Here is a 17,033-nt window from a genome sequence, read left to right as displayed (position 1 = left end):
AACAATACCTCCACTGTGACTTTTTGACTTCAGTCATACTATTCTTCATTCTCCCCTATCCCATATGATTTATAAATTGACAGTTAACGACAATAAATAATTAACACATTAACAACAAACACTACAGAATAAAGCTCGCTGAATCTTCTATGACTTATTCTCACTTATCAGATATCAGAAGGTCTTGTTGACAGTATGATAAAATTGGCACCTAAGTTGTAGTGTACGGAAGCAAAGTATATCGTAACGATTTTCAACACACCATAGCTAATTAGTCCAATGAGGAAGTTTATTAACACAAAATTCAATCAATAATTTCCCTATCCTTTAGTGAATACATCTTCCTTGAATCCTTTGAGGATGCTCATCTTTAGAGAAATAATTCGTTACATTACCTTAAATTATAAAATTTTAGGTAATATTTATAACTTTAAGAACAATCTCACTGCCATAATGTTATCTAATTTTGAGGTGGATTTGAATCGTTCATTTTTATGGTATATTAGCTTGAATTTATATTTTTAAACAATGTATATATATATTTATTGTCCTGAATGTTGTTAAATAAGTAACTAAACGCCCTCTAACTTTAGCAGTGTTGTGTAATTTGATTTATTGCTGCTATCATTATTATGAGATGTTCAATAATTTTCCAATTATTTTTGCGATGATTTAAGAAAAGGCTAGGAAAACAACAGATAGGGAATCTGCCCCCTGGCAAGGCCGCACTAGATAGACAGGCCACAAGGCTCGGACCGTGACGTCACGAGAGTGGCTGGCGTTCAGCATGGCAGTGTAGGGCCCGCTCTCACTTTCACCATGATATTGTTCATTTATTCAACCTTAACGATATAATTGAACACTCCTTCAATTGTGACTTTACTTGGGCTTGTATACTACACGAGTTTTATGCAGGAAAAAACTGGCTGGGCAGTATATGTACATTTCTGTACTTAAAATTATGCTGACATCTGTCACTTGTAACTGAACACGGTATCATGTAAAATATTAGAACGCATAATACGTATACAAATAGTTGTTATGTTGCTAGGAAAATACATTATGGCAATTCACAACAATAGTCTGAAACCTTTCTTAGAAATTAAGCTGCAACTTAAAACTTACCTAACAATTCCTAAGGTTTCAGTTTATACATTTTTATTTTCCTGAGGATTTCTTCTTCTTAGCCATGCGTTTGTCAACGGTAATTTTTCTATTGTTATTCAATAATATATTACAAAAGATGTATATAAATTTGTCAACGATATGTTTCAAAATATTTATTCACTGCATGTTTTAAACATGACATTTTCGTTTTCCAGAACATTGTTGACAAGCGAAATCAGAATTTTTCTCTGAGAATCCTCATGTAAAAATATTAGTATACAGGTTTACATTTTGTAGCTCTAAAAGAGTCTGGTACAACACCTTTTGGCCCAGGGCAGGAGCAGACCAAGGCCGCACTAGATAGACTCAGATAGATACTTTTTTGTCTGACTCAGGGTTGTCAAAGTCAGGATAAGTTGTCAGCTTGATTAAGCCAGTTATTTATAAAGATTTTAAATAAATGACCAGTAACAAACAATGATTTATTTTTTTGTGTTTCGTCAAATGGGTTTTGAAAAATGGTTTGTAAATTGCGCTTTTCAAACATTTTCCTACTAACACTGTTATTATTAGAAATTATGCCCAGTATTCGGGAGATAGTGGGTTCGAACCCCACTGTCGGCAGCCCTGAAGATGGTTTTCCGTGGTTTCCCATTTTCACACCAGGCAAATGCTGGGGCTGTACCTTAATTAAGGCCACGGACGCTTCCTGCCCACTCCTAGTCCTTTCCTGTCCCATCGTCGCCATAATACCTACCTGTGTCGGTGCGACGTAAAGCAACATGCAAAAAAAAAAAAAAAAAAAAGAATGCATGCTACCTTATAAGCTATAGGCCTATCTGTTAATACTTTAAAGACTTGCAAAGTTAGTTCTTCTGAGAAATGTCACGTTAGGTTCTTACATGGAAACAAATCAACGTCTTTATTTTTTTTAAAGACTGGATGACAACATAAGAAGTTTGTGCAGTTGTGGCTAATGTAGTGTTATTTTCTCCGCTTTTACTACTAAAAGCAACTCCCTCTTACCTTTCCTCCTACCGGGCGATTTGACCGTGCGGTTAGGGGCGTGCGGTTAGGGGCGTGCGGCTGTGAACTTGCATCGGGAGATAGCGGGTTCGAATCCCACTGTCGGCAGCCCTGAAGATGGTTTTCCGTAGTTTCCCATTTTCACATGAATGTAAAAATTACCGGGATTATGGATGTGTGTATGTTCAGAAATAATTCACAATGAAACTTGGTACAGATATGACTTACCATCTGGAATAATTCTATGTAGGCGAAACATCCCAATGGTGAATGGGTGGGTGTGACATGTGAAAATAATAGAAAATAACAAATCAATCAATCAATCAATCAATCAATCAATCAATCAATCAATCAATCAATCAATCAATCAATCAATCAATCAATCAATCAATCAATCAATCAATCAATCAATCAATCAATCAATCAATCAATCAATCAATCAATCATCTACATTTCTCAGATGGTAAGTTCACTACTAATTGCTTACCTAGTCATCTTAAATAACTTCAAAAGAAGTTGGACTTTTATCGAATTTCTCCCTTGGCTAATTATTCCAAACCCTATTCCTCTCCAACCCGATTTTTCCTCTTGAATTCTGACTTTATCTTCATATTACTATCTTTCCTATTTTTCTTTTTTCTTTTGACATATCACAAATCCTACCGTAGGGTGACGTCTTGGAAGTGCGCAGATCTGTATCTGCTGTGATCTGAGAGTAAACACCATCTGTGCTGGTCGTAGCAAGGTGATGTGAATTATTGTCTTTCGAATGGGGCATGTTAGTGCAGGCCAGATGAATGGATAATTTCACTGTCGAAGTTGTGCGGATATTCAACATTCCTCGATCGACAGTGTCAAGTGTTTATCGGGAATACCTCGTGGAAGGCATTGCCACCTACACTGAACAGTACAGTGGCCGACCACAGCTGCTTAATAATCTCAATTAGCGGCGTCTCGCTAGAATTGTTCGTGGTAACGGACAAGCTACACTGGGTCAAATTATAACTATATTCAATGCAGGAGGTACCAGATGCTTATCCAGCAGGCCAGTGCAGTGTTCCTAGTTGTTAGTGGAACATGGCAGCAGAAAACCTACCAGATTACCCTTGTAAACATCACGCCACCGGGCGCGTGATGATGCTAATTGGGCCCTAGAAGACTGGCGACATGTAGCTTTTTCCGTAAAGTTTACTGTTCCCTTTGTTTCGAGCTGACGATGGGTTTTAGATATAACTCAGACCCTATGAAGCCATGGACCCCAGTTGTCAACAAGGCTGGTGGTAGCCCCATAATGGTGTGGGGTCTGTTCTCGTGGCACGGGCTCGACCCGCTGATCCACGTAATCAGGTCATTGAGTAGTGACTGCTACGTTGAACTGCTTGGTGATCACTTGCAGACTTTCACGGACTTCACTTCCCTTACAATGATAGATATTCCACTAGAAGCAAATTATTGGGCCCAAGTTGTCCAGAATTAGCTTGAGGAATGTTCTGAAGAATATCAACAACTGCTGTAGCCAATTCGTTTGCCTAATATGAACCCTGTCGAGCATTTATGGGACGTGGTAGTTAGGTCCATTTGCACCCAAGACAATACACATGCAAAAAGCAGAAAGCTGTGGATACCTGTCCAAATGCCAAGGTCAGAATCTCTCCACGGGTATTTCTTCCACTTGTATAATCGATGCCACGACGAGTTGCCACATTTGGCTCAACCACAGGAGAGCTTCCACGACACTAGACCCATGATCCCACGATTTTTGGCATGCCAGTCTACATTCGATTCGTACAGTCGGGCAATAACAAGTTCGTTCGTTGGTAATCTGTTTACCCTCCAGGTTCGGTTTTTCCCTCGGGCTCAGCGAGGGATCCCACCTCTACCGCCTCAAGGCCAGTGTCCTGGAGCTTCAGACTCTGGGTTGGGGGATACAACTGGGGAGTACGACCAGTACCTCGCCCAGGTGGCCTCACCTGCTATGCTGAACAGGGGCCTTGTGGGGGATGGGAAGATTGGAAGGGATAGAGAAGGAAGAGGGAAGGAAGCGGCCGTGGCCTTAAGTTAGGTAACATCCCGGCATTTGCCTGGAGGAGAAGTGGGAAACCACGGAAAACCACTTCCAAGATGGCTGAGGTGGGAATCGAACCCCCCTCTACTCAGTTGACCTCCCGAGGCTGAGTGGACCCCGTTCCAGCCCTCGTACCAATTGTCAAATTTCGTGGCAGAGCCGGGAATCGAACCCGGGCCTCCGGGGGTGGCAGCTAATCACACTAACCACTACACCACAGAGGCGGACCAATAACAAGTTACTTGAAAAAATTCAGGAGAGATTTCCGGGAGACGAGTCTCATTATGCGATTCAGAACTTTCCAGTCGAACTAAAAGAAAATATTTGCTTGAACGTATCGTTGGGAAATCGAGTTTATTCTCAAGCAAAAGCTATGCGTCGCAACAGACTTAATGCAGAAACTGATATGAGGCTACAACTGTCTCAGATCAAGTGAAGCTTCAGGAAACTCAGCTCTGTGTGTAAATGAAGATGTGTGTTAACGTGAACATGATCACATACACCGAGAGCCCGAGCTAGAGGAATTAACCGAACATAGTTAAAGTCCCCGACACGCTCTGAACCGAAGGCCACTACGCTGACCATTTAGATAAGGATCTGGACTGCATGTCTGAGTTCTTTTTTAATTATGAATACTCTCTCAATTTTCTTAAGAATTTGTAACGGAAATATATTTCGCGTTCAAATGACAAGATAAACATTCGTAAATCGCACACATTGACCATAGGACGTTGATACAGACATTTTGTGTTCTTATGGGGTGTACTAACCATGCCCCGATTCCTTTCCGCATTTTTGGGAACATTCTGTAGATACATTTCATACACTTTCATTATGAATTTTTATGGTTTTCAACGTTCCATCCGTGAATGAATTGAAGATCCTCAGAATCCTGTTTGTTACTAGCCAGTCTAAATTACTTCCATCCATCTGGCCGTGAAATAATTAAAATCTGGCTCAACATTGTCTTCTAGGTTTCCCGATACTCCTCTTACACTTCACGCCCGAATTAATTATTCTGCCAGTAATGCATCCCATCCCATCCCATCCCATCCCATCCCATCCCATCCCATCCCATCCCATCCCATCCCATCCCATCCCATCCCATCCCATCCCATCCCCCTTACACGTCCACTTCACATCGAAGGCGATTCATAATAACAGCATTTCTAATATGTTCATTCCTAGCGTGTTCTTTGAAACTTCATTATGAACCATAAGATTTCAAACCAAATATTAAAAGTAATCTGGTATAACACTGAATTGTTAACGTTCTAAAGAGAGGACCTTGACTACCAAGTGACATTGACACTTGTTTCTCATCAAACGTGCCAGGGTTCAAATCCTGGTCACTAGTTGTGGGTTTTTGAAACTGAAAGAGCAAATTCCATGACAAACTAGTGTTCTTGTGGTTATGTTCACGATATCAACATCTGCGAAAAACAAGGTTGTGAGCTTGCTTCTTCAAAGGGCAATTAAAAAGGGTATCCAAATATACTCACTGTCACTAGTCTCCTGTGGTGTGCCATCTACGGCCTGCCAACCACCATACCCCTTGGGCAGGTCAGGGCGAGCCATCCACACGTCATTCCACACATGGTAGTTCCAAATGGAGTCCTCACCGAACGGGTTGTTTGGATCGTACTCCAGAGTCTCATTGTCCTTGCTGATGTACCGGTCGATGGTCAGAGAGTTGTTGGCGTCGTGAGCTGACACCAAGTTGGATACCACACGCGAAGGAATTCCCAGAGCACGGCAAACTGCAAGAAACATATTTACAGTGCTTATTTTACGTACATGCAAGAAATAAATAAACAAACGAAGGAAGGAATGGAAGGATTAATTAACTTCCTAGCAATTTGAAAAAGACCATCAGTTTGATTCTCAAGTGTGAAATTAAATTTTTTTTTGCTAGTTGTTTTACGTCGCACCGACACAGATAGGTCTTACGGCGACGATGGGACAGGAAAGGGCTAGGAGTGGGAAGGAAGCGGCCGTGGCCTTAATTAAGGTACAGCCCCAGCATTTACCTGGTGTGAAAATGGGAAACCACGGAAAACCATTTTCAGGGCTGCCGACAGTGGGGTTCAAACCTACTATCTCCCGAATACTGGATACTGGCCGCACTTAAGCGACTGTAGCTATCGAGCTCGGTGTGAAATTAATTATACTAAACTGCACCATTAAAGTGTAGAGTGGTATATATTACTGAAAGTACGGTATAACTACTAAATGAGATTGGTAAGCAAACTGGTGGCCATGTATCGTTGCATTGAAACATGCTTCATTTTAAATGCTTAATTACTATGACACACTGTTACATTATGTTTAATTTTTTAAACAACTTTAAATTGTCAATGCAAATTAAAGAGCTTCTACTAAAAATCTATTGTATGTACACCAGGACTTTAGTGGACTCATTCTGTATTCCGGACCCGGTTGCACCTGGATCGGATACGCTGCATTCGTTTGCTAAATGTTGTTATTAGAACTTGATACATTAATAACTGTTATGTAATAATGTACTTTTTTGTAGCTCTTGTGCATTTCTAATCTATTTTGCTTAGACCATGTCTACATTTTATCTCTGCGAAGATTCACTTACCGAGCTCGATAGCTGCAGTAGCTTAAGTGCGGCCACTATCCAGTAATCGGGAGATAGTGGGTTCGAGCCCCACTGTCGGCAGCCCTGGATATGGTTTTCCGTGGTTTCCCATTTTCACACCAGGCAAATGCCGGGGCTGTACCTTAATTAAGGCCACGGCCGCTTCCTTCCAATTCCTAGGCCTTTCCTTTCCCATCGTCGCCATAAGACCTATCTGTGTCGGTGCGACGTAAAGCAAATAGCAAAAAAATAAAAAAAAATAAAAAAAAGTTTCGCTTAGACTGCCCTGCTCTCCCTTCTCGTTCGCACCACGCACTTTCACGACCAGTAGACTGTAAGGAGATGGCTCACGTATCGATGCTGCGTATTGTATTGGGCTTACAAAATTGTTAAAATAGAATACGTTTTCCATTGGTGACCCGGCCTCCTTGGTCAAAAGTGACATACACACCGTGAACGTTATCGACAACCGTGCCGAAGTCATAGTTACAATGAACCATTGTTACGCACTGTAAACTTCAGAGTATGCGAAATAAGCCTAGTTATATATGACATGTTTCATTTATCTATTGTGCATTTTAAAAATCTGAAATAGCAAATAATAATTGTTCATCAGTATAAATGGTAATAATAGTAATTGTACCGGGCGGTACACCTCCATGCCGCTAATTTAAAATGTGCGCCAGTTGAAACTCCTCTGCTGGAGGAAGTCTGAACTTTATCGACGGTATTAATTTTCAAGTTTCTCAGAAGATGTCACTACTTGGAAAGTTTGGAGTTTTTGAACTGTGCCACTTTTGATGTATTTTTGTTTTACCGGTAGTAAGAAGTGTGAACGTTCTCTTCTAGAGGACACTACTGAAAAACTACAATGGTGCACCCTAGTGCGAAGTGAAAGAACTGTTTTTGTTGAGAAAATTTAATTTCAAAAGTTTGTTCTTTGCTAAATTTCTTTCAGTCATTGTTTAAGTTGGCAATATTAACCCTTTCTTTCCCCTTGTTTTGAATTTAGCCAATCCCGAATTTCTCGAATTAATTTTCAACCAATAATATGTTTCTTCTTCGTATTGTGTAGGGGGTTTCTTGATGAACCAATAAAATCCTTGTGGGAGGGTGTTCTCATTCCAAAAACGCCTCGAACTTTCCGCGAGAGTATATAAACTGCTGATTTTCGGGTCTCGGTGCCACTTCAGTACCATCTTTCAGTGTGTAAAGTACATAGCAGGGGGCGGGAAGCGCCTCTTTCTTCGGGGAGCAGTTCAACACCAAGGTAATGGCCTTTTAATAACTTCTTTTCTTGCTAGCTCAGCAGTTTAACTCTCGGGGCGGGTCCGAAGCGCTTCTACCATGTAACATTCCCTAAAATGTAAAGACTCTTAGCCTCTATTCTCTTTCAAAACTACATATTGGGATAGAGAGTGCTTAACCCTCTCGATCTCCCACTCATATAGCATTGAGGTGAACTTATTTTCACAACCGTTTCTTCCCTTCTAATGTAACGTAAATTGTTTCCTTCTAAAAGTCACCTCTTTAGTATGGGATTAGCCCTTGCATTAACGGCCTAGTGCCAAGTAGGTTTTAAACAGTGTATTAGGAGTGCAGATCGCCTCCTCTCAATTGTTATTTTAGAGGTCAAGTAATTAACCTTTTTCTCACTTAATAGACCTCAGTAGGTTGGGTATGTTACCCCTGTGTATATGTCCTTAGAGGACAACTTGAAGGTGGAGTTTGGTGTGGCCTTTGATAGGCTTAAGGTTGAGAGCGAGTGGCTCTTTTTTGAAAATTGAGTGTTGTATGCCTCGAGGAGGCTTTTCTGGGTAATTTGGAGCAAGTGCTCCTGAGCATGAATGGGGTTTTCTGCCCCTCTGTTAAAACTTATTTTGGAGTAAGGTTGGGCTGATTGCCCAAGAATTGTGAGTTAGGGGCTCGAAGCCCAAATCTTGTGAATACTGTATTTGTAATTTGTTACCTTGCTACTCTGTACCTGCCATTCGTGTTATTTCTTTATTTTGAAAAGAAAATATAACCTTGTTAATTTTACATGAACTCTAATTTCGTAGCTTGAGACCCGTTCACACCCGCACCTTCTTTCACCTCTAACTACCGCAAAAACACGGTAACAGTAATAATTATAAACTCATTCTAAGGGGTTATGTAATATAAATGAAACAGTAATGCCCGTGTTTAACTTCGATGATGATGATGTTTGTTGTTTAAAGGGATCTAACTTCTAAGGTCATCGACCCGGCTTAACTTAGTAGATGATACCTGAGATAATCAATAAAAATATCAAGATGTTCTCATTTACGTGCTTGTGTCGTTACATTGTTATAAAGAAGTACTGTATGCATATTGTTTTCATGAAAACCATTTTATTTTTTGTAAGGGGCGTTTCTGTAGGGGATTCAAACTGCAACCGCCTTGGCGAGAAGGTAATAAAAATGCCACTTGGTTCTAACACCTGAAACTCTAAGACATCCAAACGGTATGGAACTGCAAATTATGCATATTTTCAGAAAAAATAAGTATGTGGGACTGTCGGCACAATTTTCTAGTTCTTTTAAATAAAAGAACAGCAACAACTTGGAGCATTAAGGTATTCAAAACACGTTTTGTCCGCCTCTGTAGTGTAGAGGTTAGTGTGAATAACTGCCACTCCCGGTGGCCCGGGTTCAATTCCCGGCTCTGCCACGAAATTTGAAAAGTGGTACGAGGGCTGGAATGGCGTCCACTCAACCTCTGTACAGATAGGTATAAAAATGAAAATATACGTGAATTAATGAGGGACTTCCAGGCATCTCAGAAACTTACAACTTGGTAATAGAAATCCAAAATTCCCAAAATTCCCTGTGGGGGAACGCTGTGGGGCTCCAAATTTTGGACTCAGCATAAGACCACAGTCGTATACTGTATATTTATCCAAAGCGATAATCTATAGGTTTCGTGGGCTTAAAAACATTCTAGTTATTCTAGACTCCAAACCTCGATAATTTATAAATGCTGGCGACAGCGTACTCCCAGCTCACTTCTTTTGTGTGTGTAAAGGTTGGTACATTTTGCTGCCGTCCTCATGAGAGCTGGCGTAATGAGAGTGACATCATCACCGTATAGCCGCCCACTTAAGGCATGCTCTTGACGGTCGAAATTGAGTTACCATGTGGTGAACCTTGGCCTGCACATTGAGGATTAATGTAATTTATATTAACAGTATCTATGAGGACATACCAGAAAAGTAATAATAATAATAATAATAATAATAATAATAATAATAATAATAATAATAATAATAATAATAATAATAATAATAATAATATGCTGAAAACCCAAGATGAGAGCCACCACTGCACGGACGAAAGAACGAAAGTAAAAACACAGCGAGGGGAGACGAGATTCGGGGAAGAGAAGAAAGCAAATTCACTAAGTTCAATCGCGCTCCTTATTTAGGCTCAATGTTGTAATAATAATAATAATAATACTAATAATAATAATAATAATAATAATAATAATAATAATAATAATAATAATAATAATCATCATCATAATAATGGTTTTATGCCCAACTTACTACTTTTACAGGGAAAGTTAAAATCTGACTGGAACATAATATTGCAGGTTTTGTGACTGAAAATTGATGTACTGTAGCATTCCTTACTTAAATATCTAAGTTCGATTCCAGGCCTTATCATATATTTTTAAACAGTCAGTGCTGCTGATATGTGGTTTTGGGGTTACAAACATTTAGGAGATTTTTAGGTATGGGAGGACACGAAAGTATTTTTACTTCACATCTTCTTCCAGGTTACGCAGATGCGATATACATCACACGCACGCGCACGCGCACGCGTGTGTGTACGTGGACTTGGCCTAGTTGTACGGCCCGGTACACCTCCTGGCGCAAATCATATCCAATGTGTAACCAATGCTTGGTAGTGCGGTGTGTTGTGCGAAGATGAGAATGTGCATAATTTATTAAGAAAAATGTGCACATCCAGTGCCCGAGCTATACCTAACTAACCAGATGAAATAAATACCTCGACCCGGCAGGTTATCGAACACGGAACTCTCTGAAGCTAAGACCGCTACGCTGATTATTCATCCAATTTTAATTTAAGAAAATTTTAAGGAAAAATGTTTTGTATCAGGTGTCATTTTTCACACACTTTGTCACAGTTGAAAGTGATTAGGCTCATTTATTTAACATCATCGCTGCGGGAACGATACCGTGTGTTAGACAATGCTCTTCCTATCCATTATTAGTTTCCTTAAGTTTGGTCACGCCTACTAGCCACATATGGATATGCAATCCATCAGAACAATTTTCGTTGTGTTCATTCTCTTATGCTTTCGTGTAAAGTAAAATGAACTTTACTATACCGCACTCTAGGAATGTATGTTTGCATGACAAATTTACGCACTCCTACGGTATAACGTATTTAAGCTTCATTTTCCTTTGCACGTTAACACAGCAAATTTAACTCAACGAAAATGTTTCTGATGGACTGCATATCAATATGTGGCTGGGAGGCGTGACCACGCTTAAGGAAAGTAACGGTAGAACACGTACTGTCGGATAGGCGGTATTACTCTCTCCGCGACGATATATAATTTCGTGGGAATACAAGAGAAACATTTTACGTCGGTTTTGAGTTTTTACATTTATGCTCTGCCTTTTAGCACATTTCTACAATAGGTGTTCTACACAAACCTTTTTTTTAAAATTTTATTTACAATTTTGCTTCACTTCACACCGATACACATAGGTCTTATGGCTACGATGGGGTAGGAATGGGAAGGAAGCTACCGTGGCCTTAATTAAGGTACAGTCCAAGCATTTGCCTGGTGTGAAAATGGGAAACCACAGAAAACCATCTTCAGGGCTGCCGACAGTGGGGTTCGAACCCACTAACTCCCGGATGCAAGCTCACAGCTGCGCGCCCCCAACAGCACGGCCATCTTGCTCGATTTAAACAAACTCATTGCATAATTTTAAAAACGATCTTTATTACTCTGAGAGCTGATGTCGCAATGAAAGCATAAAAACTTTCAAATCTCTTTGTTTTGTTCCTCAGAAGGAATATTTTGTCTAAGTATGTTTCGATTGTAAACCCACGATTGATTTCTCGATGCTTTCAAATGCTTCTGCTATTGGATCGGTGTAAATCTCTCCACGTATAGTAGCACTAAAATAACTTTAGCAATCATAGGCTTTGGTTGATAGTGAAATTGAATGTGCCATTTTCCATTCGGCTGTTTAGCCTCCAATATCATGTACAATATAGCTTCGGATAGGATTATCACGGAAAAATTAATGACACTGATAATTTTTGTATGCCACAGTTTCATTATCACACAAATCGTTTTATTATGGAGTGCTATTGCTCGTTTTATGATCGTCGTTAAGAAAAAATGTTCCATCAGAGTACGGAAATTTGCATATAACATCAAGCGAAATTAAAACATTAATGAAAGGTGGAAACGAATAAGGGTAATGGGCTTCTGTTTTATCAGCATTGGTTAAATTTCATTGATTTGCAAGGTCATTATCGAATTATCGACTATAGAATTAAAGCATCTTCAGGATCCGCTTCTGCAATACCAGTTTTAAACGTTCCACACATTATTAGATTATACTTTGCCGATATTCGTCATTAAGTGCTCGCTTAGATGTGACCTCGATAGGCCTTTAATTGAATTGCTGATGAAACGGTAGTTGTCCGCCTTTATATTTCCAGTGGCAAGGCTACACTGCTGGAGGTAAATGATGTCGATTATTATTGAATTTTGGAACGGTGCGAAGGAATTACAGTTTTCCGAATTCCCTTTATTCATCCCAAAGTTTGCCACATACAGTACATTTTTTATATTTGTATTAGAATAGATAAAATATTCCTTTTTAGGAAGGGTGTCTACTAAACAGGACGGGCTCAGCAATCCACTGTAGATAAGAATTAGAATTCGAGACCTACTCATCTTAATGGGATACACTATGTTAAAGTATTTAATTTTTAAATGTCACAGCGTCACTCACTGATCCATGCTAAATTCACACACACTCAAATTCATATCGTGGCTCGGGAAACTTTTTCCTTGCTATTTGCTTTATGTCGCACCGACACAGATAGGTGTTATGGCGACGATGGGACAGGAAAGGCCTAGAAATGTGAAGGAAACAGCCGTGGCCTTAACTAAGTTACAGCCCCAGAATTTGCCTGGTGTGAAAATGGGAAACTACGGAAAACCATATTCAAGGATGCTGACAGTGGGGTTCGAACCCACTAACTCCCGGATGCAAGCTCACAGCTGCGCGCCCCCAACCGCACCGTCAACTCGCCCGGTTGCTCAGGAAACAATACTGCACATCTGGGAATGCTCTTCCTAGCCATTATTTTCCTTAAGACTGGTCACACCTCCAAGCCGCATTAGGATATGCAGTCCTTCAGCAATTTTTGGCTGTGTTCATTTTCCTACGCGTGTGCGTAAAGGAAAATGAGCCTTAGCGTACAGTACTCTAGGACGTATTTTCGCACTCTTCAGTGTACTGTATTTAAGAAGGAATGCCTCAGAGATCTTGATCCGAAAATAAGGTCGGACCACACTGAATAACGTAAATAACATTGAAGAAGATAAGATTACACAGTATCGCAATAATGCCAAAGCTATTAATTTAATTTTTTTTCACTTTTCGAAGAAAACAATCTAAAGAAGCCTTCTATTGATACCAGTAGGAAGCGTTCGGTTCACAGTCCAGACTACTGTCCTTGTCTACATAGTTCTTGAAACGCACAAAAACACACAGCGAAAATAACACCGCAAAGCACCTTCAACCATAAGCCATTCAGTCCGTCTGAATATTGGCATGTAAATAATTAAATACCATTATGATGATAGATTAAAACTAAATGTACTCATCACCCTTATGTTTATTAGGAGATAAATTCAGCATGGTATATAATACCTGTGGTGACTACACCTGCGAACACCCAGCACTGGCCATAGAGCACTTCTTTTCCAGTCTTCAGGTATTCGTCGAGTATAGGTACAGAGCCCGTCCAAGCTGCGGGTGCAGTACCATCTTCATAGTCGCCATCCCAGCGTCCCTGCAACACTCCGAGGTCATCGTTGGAGTTTACCTGCAGAAAAGGACGAATTGCATCATTATATTATGAAGGAAACTTTGATATCTCCAGAACATATATACAAGTTTGATTTGGTCTACTATTGTAGCTGCAGAGCTGTTACGGTTACAGTGTAGAATTTTTATAGTGACCAGCAATTACAGTAATAAATAATAATACTATTTAATTACGATTATTTCTATTGATGCATATTTTAAGGGACACTAGAGAGTCTAGATTTTGTCCCGTAGGAGCTCTATGACGTGACGGAAGCCAGCGACACAGAGCTGTCTCATTTAAGCCCCCTCAAAGTCCACAAATCTCAACCGGGATCGTGTAGGCTACTCCAGAAGGACACGAGTAACCGACTGCGCCCCCGACGTTACCAAAGGTGGTGTTTTGTCAGTCGAAACTGTTAATATACGTATTCGAGACGAAGGTATGTTTCAAGTGAAAGAAAATGATCATTACCGTACCACACTGTAGGAATGTATCTTTGAATGTCGTATTTACGCACTCCCCGAGTATACTGCATTTAAGGTTAATTTTCCTTTATACCTTCGCATAGGAAAATAAACACAGCGAACATTGTTCTGTTGGACTGCATATCCGTAAGTGACTGCGAGGCGTGACCAGCAATCCTAAGGAAAACGAAGGACTGGAAGGGAATTGTGACATCCGAGGTATTATTTCTTCACCGACGATATGCAGTCCATCAGAAGAATTGTGGTCGTGTTCATTTCATATGCTTACGTGTAAAGGAAATTGAACCTTAAATACGTTATTATACATTAATTAGGACAAGTTTTATTGCTAGGTGCCCTTCCTGACACCAACCATTGTGAAGGATTTGTAATAATAACTGTTGCGTCTTTATGTGGTGGTCAGTAGTGTGGTGTGGTGTGTTGTGTTGTGTATACATGAAGAAGAGTGTACCGTATTAAGACGAGCACAAACACCCAGTCACCGAACCAGAGGAATTAACCATACGCAGTTAAAATGTACAGCCAGACCGGAAACCGAAACCAAGGTCCTCTGAACCGAAGAGCTGTATGTTGATCATTCAGCCAAGGAGCCGCGTTCTCAGAATATAGCGGTGGGCAGAATATTGAATTGAAAAAAAAGAAAAACCGTAGTCAAATTAAAACGACGTTATATGAAACGAAAGTCAAATAGAAGTAAACTGCAGTCGTCCAACTTCCTGTACTTGTCGTGGTAACAATCATGCTTATGTAAAGACAAAACGTACTCCTCACAAGTAAGCCCCTGCATTTTTGGAAGTATTTATCCATAACTTAGTTCACAGCAATGAGTTATTACTTTCTGGCTGAAATTAACCTTCCGCAAATATATGTGGACAGAACGCATATATAACATTATGAAACATTAATACGTGTCAGGTAGACTTCTTGCTCTTAAGTCCGACTCTTGGGCTGGATGGTCAATGTTAAGGCCTTCGGTTCAGAGAGTTCCGGGTTCAATTCGCAGCCGGGCCTGGGATTTTAATCACGTCTGATTAATCCTTTTGGCTCGGAGACTGGGTGTTAGTGATTGTCTCAACACTCTCCTCTTCATATTCGCTCAATATGCCACACTACCAACCAGCACAGAAACACGCAATAGTGATTATATCCCTCCACATAGAGTTGGCATCAGGAAGGGCAACCGGCCGTAAAATAGGGCCAAATCCACATGTGCTACAAAGTTAACACCCGCCAACCCACACTTGTGGGAAAAGAGGTAGAAGCCGAAGAAGAAGACGACTTCTGTCTCACCACTGGTGTGAGGATAAGCATGCAACTATAGTGTTCGACTGACTCTCGAACTCTGAATGTTCTTAGGGTGTAGAATTAAACTTAGAAATTAACAATTTTTAACCCGCATTTCGTAGCGTAATGGTTAGCGTTATTATCTGCTTTCGTCTGAGGACCGGGCTCAATATCAGGTACTGCCAGAAATTTAAGAATGGCGGGAGGGTTTGTAAGTGATAAAATTTATATATGCAGCCCACCTTCATTGGGGGTGTGCCTGAAAAAAAGCTGCACTACCTTCAGGTAAGGACACGAATTTACTTCACATTTTTACTTTAACTTTTCTAACTATAGGTCGAGGGCTGGATAAAGAACGCTGGGGCACACTTCCAGTCAAAACCTTTGTGATAATTCCAATACATGAGAAAAATCTTAAATTGTGAAACAAGAAATTCATCACACTATTATATTGTATAGAATATTCAGAACGTAATCAATCGCCAATACTGTATTATCAGTTTTCGAACGTCTGATACATTGTCAGAGGCCTATTGCTTGAAATAGTAAAAGCGTATGGCCTCATCAGCGCCTCTGTGAGGATTGGGCCCTGCTGGAATGAAATGTAATGTTGAAGACGGTAATGAAACCAGTTCCCTGAGCCATATGAATTAACCAATGAAGATCGAAGTCCCCGATCAAGCCTGGAATTGAACCCAGGATCCCTTGGGCCAAACGTCAGCATGTTAACCAGTTAGCTGCGAACCGGGACACTCCTTGAAATATTTAAGAGAGGAAATAACTTAAGTATTATGATTTACTATGGACTGTAGCTTACCATTTTTGAGATGGCTCGGGTGAGGAGGATGGGATTTCCGCGGTTGCTGGGGCTCATGTTCGCTCGCTCTATCATCAGCATTGCAGCAGGGAGAACCACAGGGTCGAACTGCCCAAAAACCCACTCACGACCTCTGGAGGGGTATGGTCCCACCCAAATTTTGCCAACATCATTTAGTACGTACTCTGCCAACAGTGTGTCTTCCATATACACTTGATCATCTGGAAAAAAATCCGAACAGTTTAGTAAAAAGGAAGTAAACCTTGAAGTCATTAACTTGTGTAGTATTGAAACTTTTGTTGGTTTATCAATTTAAAGTAAATGTTATCATTTTATTACTGGATAACTCTCCTCCTCCATGTTCAATTCAAACCCCGTCAACCCATCTCCCTAGTGTCGCAGTTTACAGTACATCTTCAGTAGTGCATTACCCTACCGACTAAGTTTTAAACGAGGTATCTTGTGATGGGGCCGGCTCCGTGGTGTAGGTGTAGCGTGCCTGCATCTTACCGGGAGGCCCCGGGTTCGA

The 17,033-nt window shown here is 40.5% G+C and overlaps 1 protein-coding gene across 1 annotated transcript in view; it reads right to left on the bottom strand.

Moving 5' to 3' along the window:
* Window positions 1-17,033, bottom strand: part of LOC136879443 (hemocyte protein-glutamine gamma-glutamyltransferase) — a 279,634-nt gene that overhangs the window by 142,678 nt on the left and 119,923 nt on the right. Inside the window, exons 5-7 of the mRNA XM_067153235.2 lie at window positions 16,505-16,725; window positions 13,759-13,933; window positions 5,701-5,958 (exon numbers count right to left, since the gene is read on the bottom strand). Coding sequence (XP_067009336.2) covers window positions 5,701-5,958; window positions 13,759-13,933; window positions 16,505-16,725 — 654 coding nt within the window. The remainder of the gene's footprint in view (window positions 1-5,700; window positions 5,959-13,758; window positions 13,934-16,504; window positions 16,726-17,033) is intronic.

Source organism: Anabrus simplex, chromosome 1, assembly GCF_040414725.1.
Source record: "Anabrus simplex isolate iqAnaSimp1 chromosome 1, ASM4041472v1, whole genome shotgun sequence".
NCBI classification, from domain to species: domain Eukaryota; kingdom Metazoa; phylum Arthropoda; class Insecta; order Orthoptera; family Tettigoniidae; genus Anabrus; species Anabrus simplex.
Note: the sequence above shows the minus strand (reverse complement) of the source record. Positions and strands in the feature narration are given on the sequence as shown.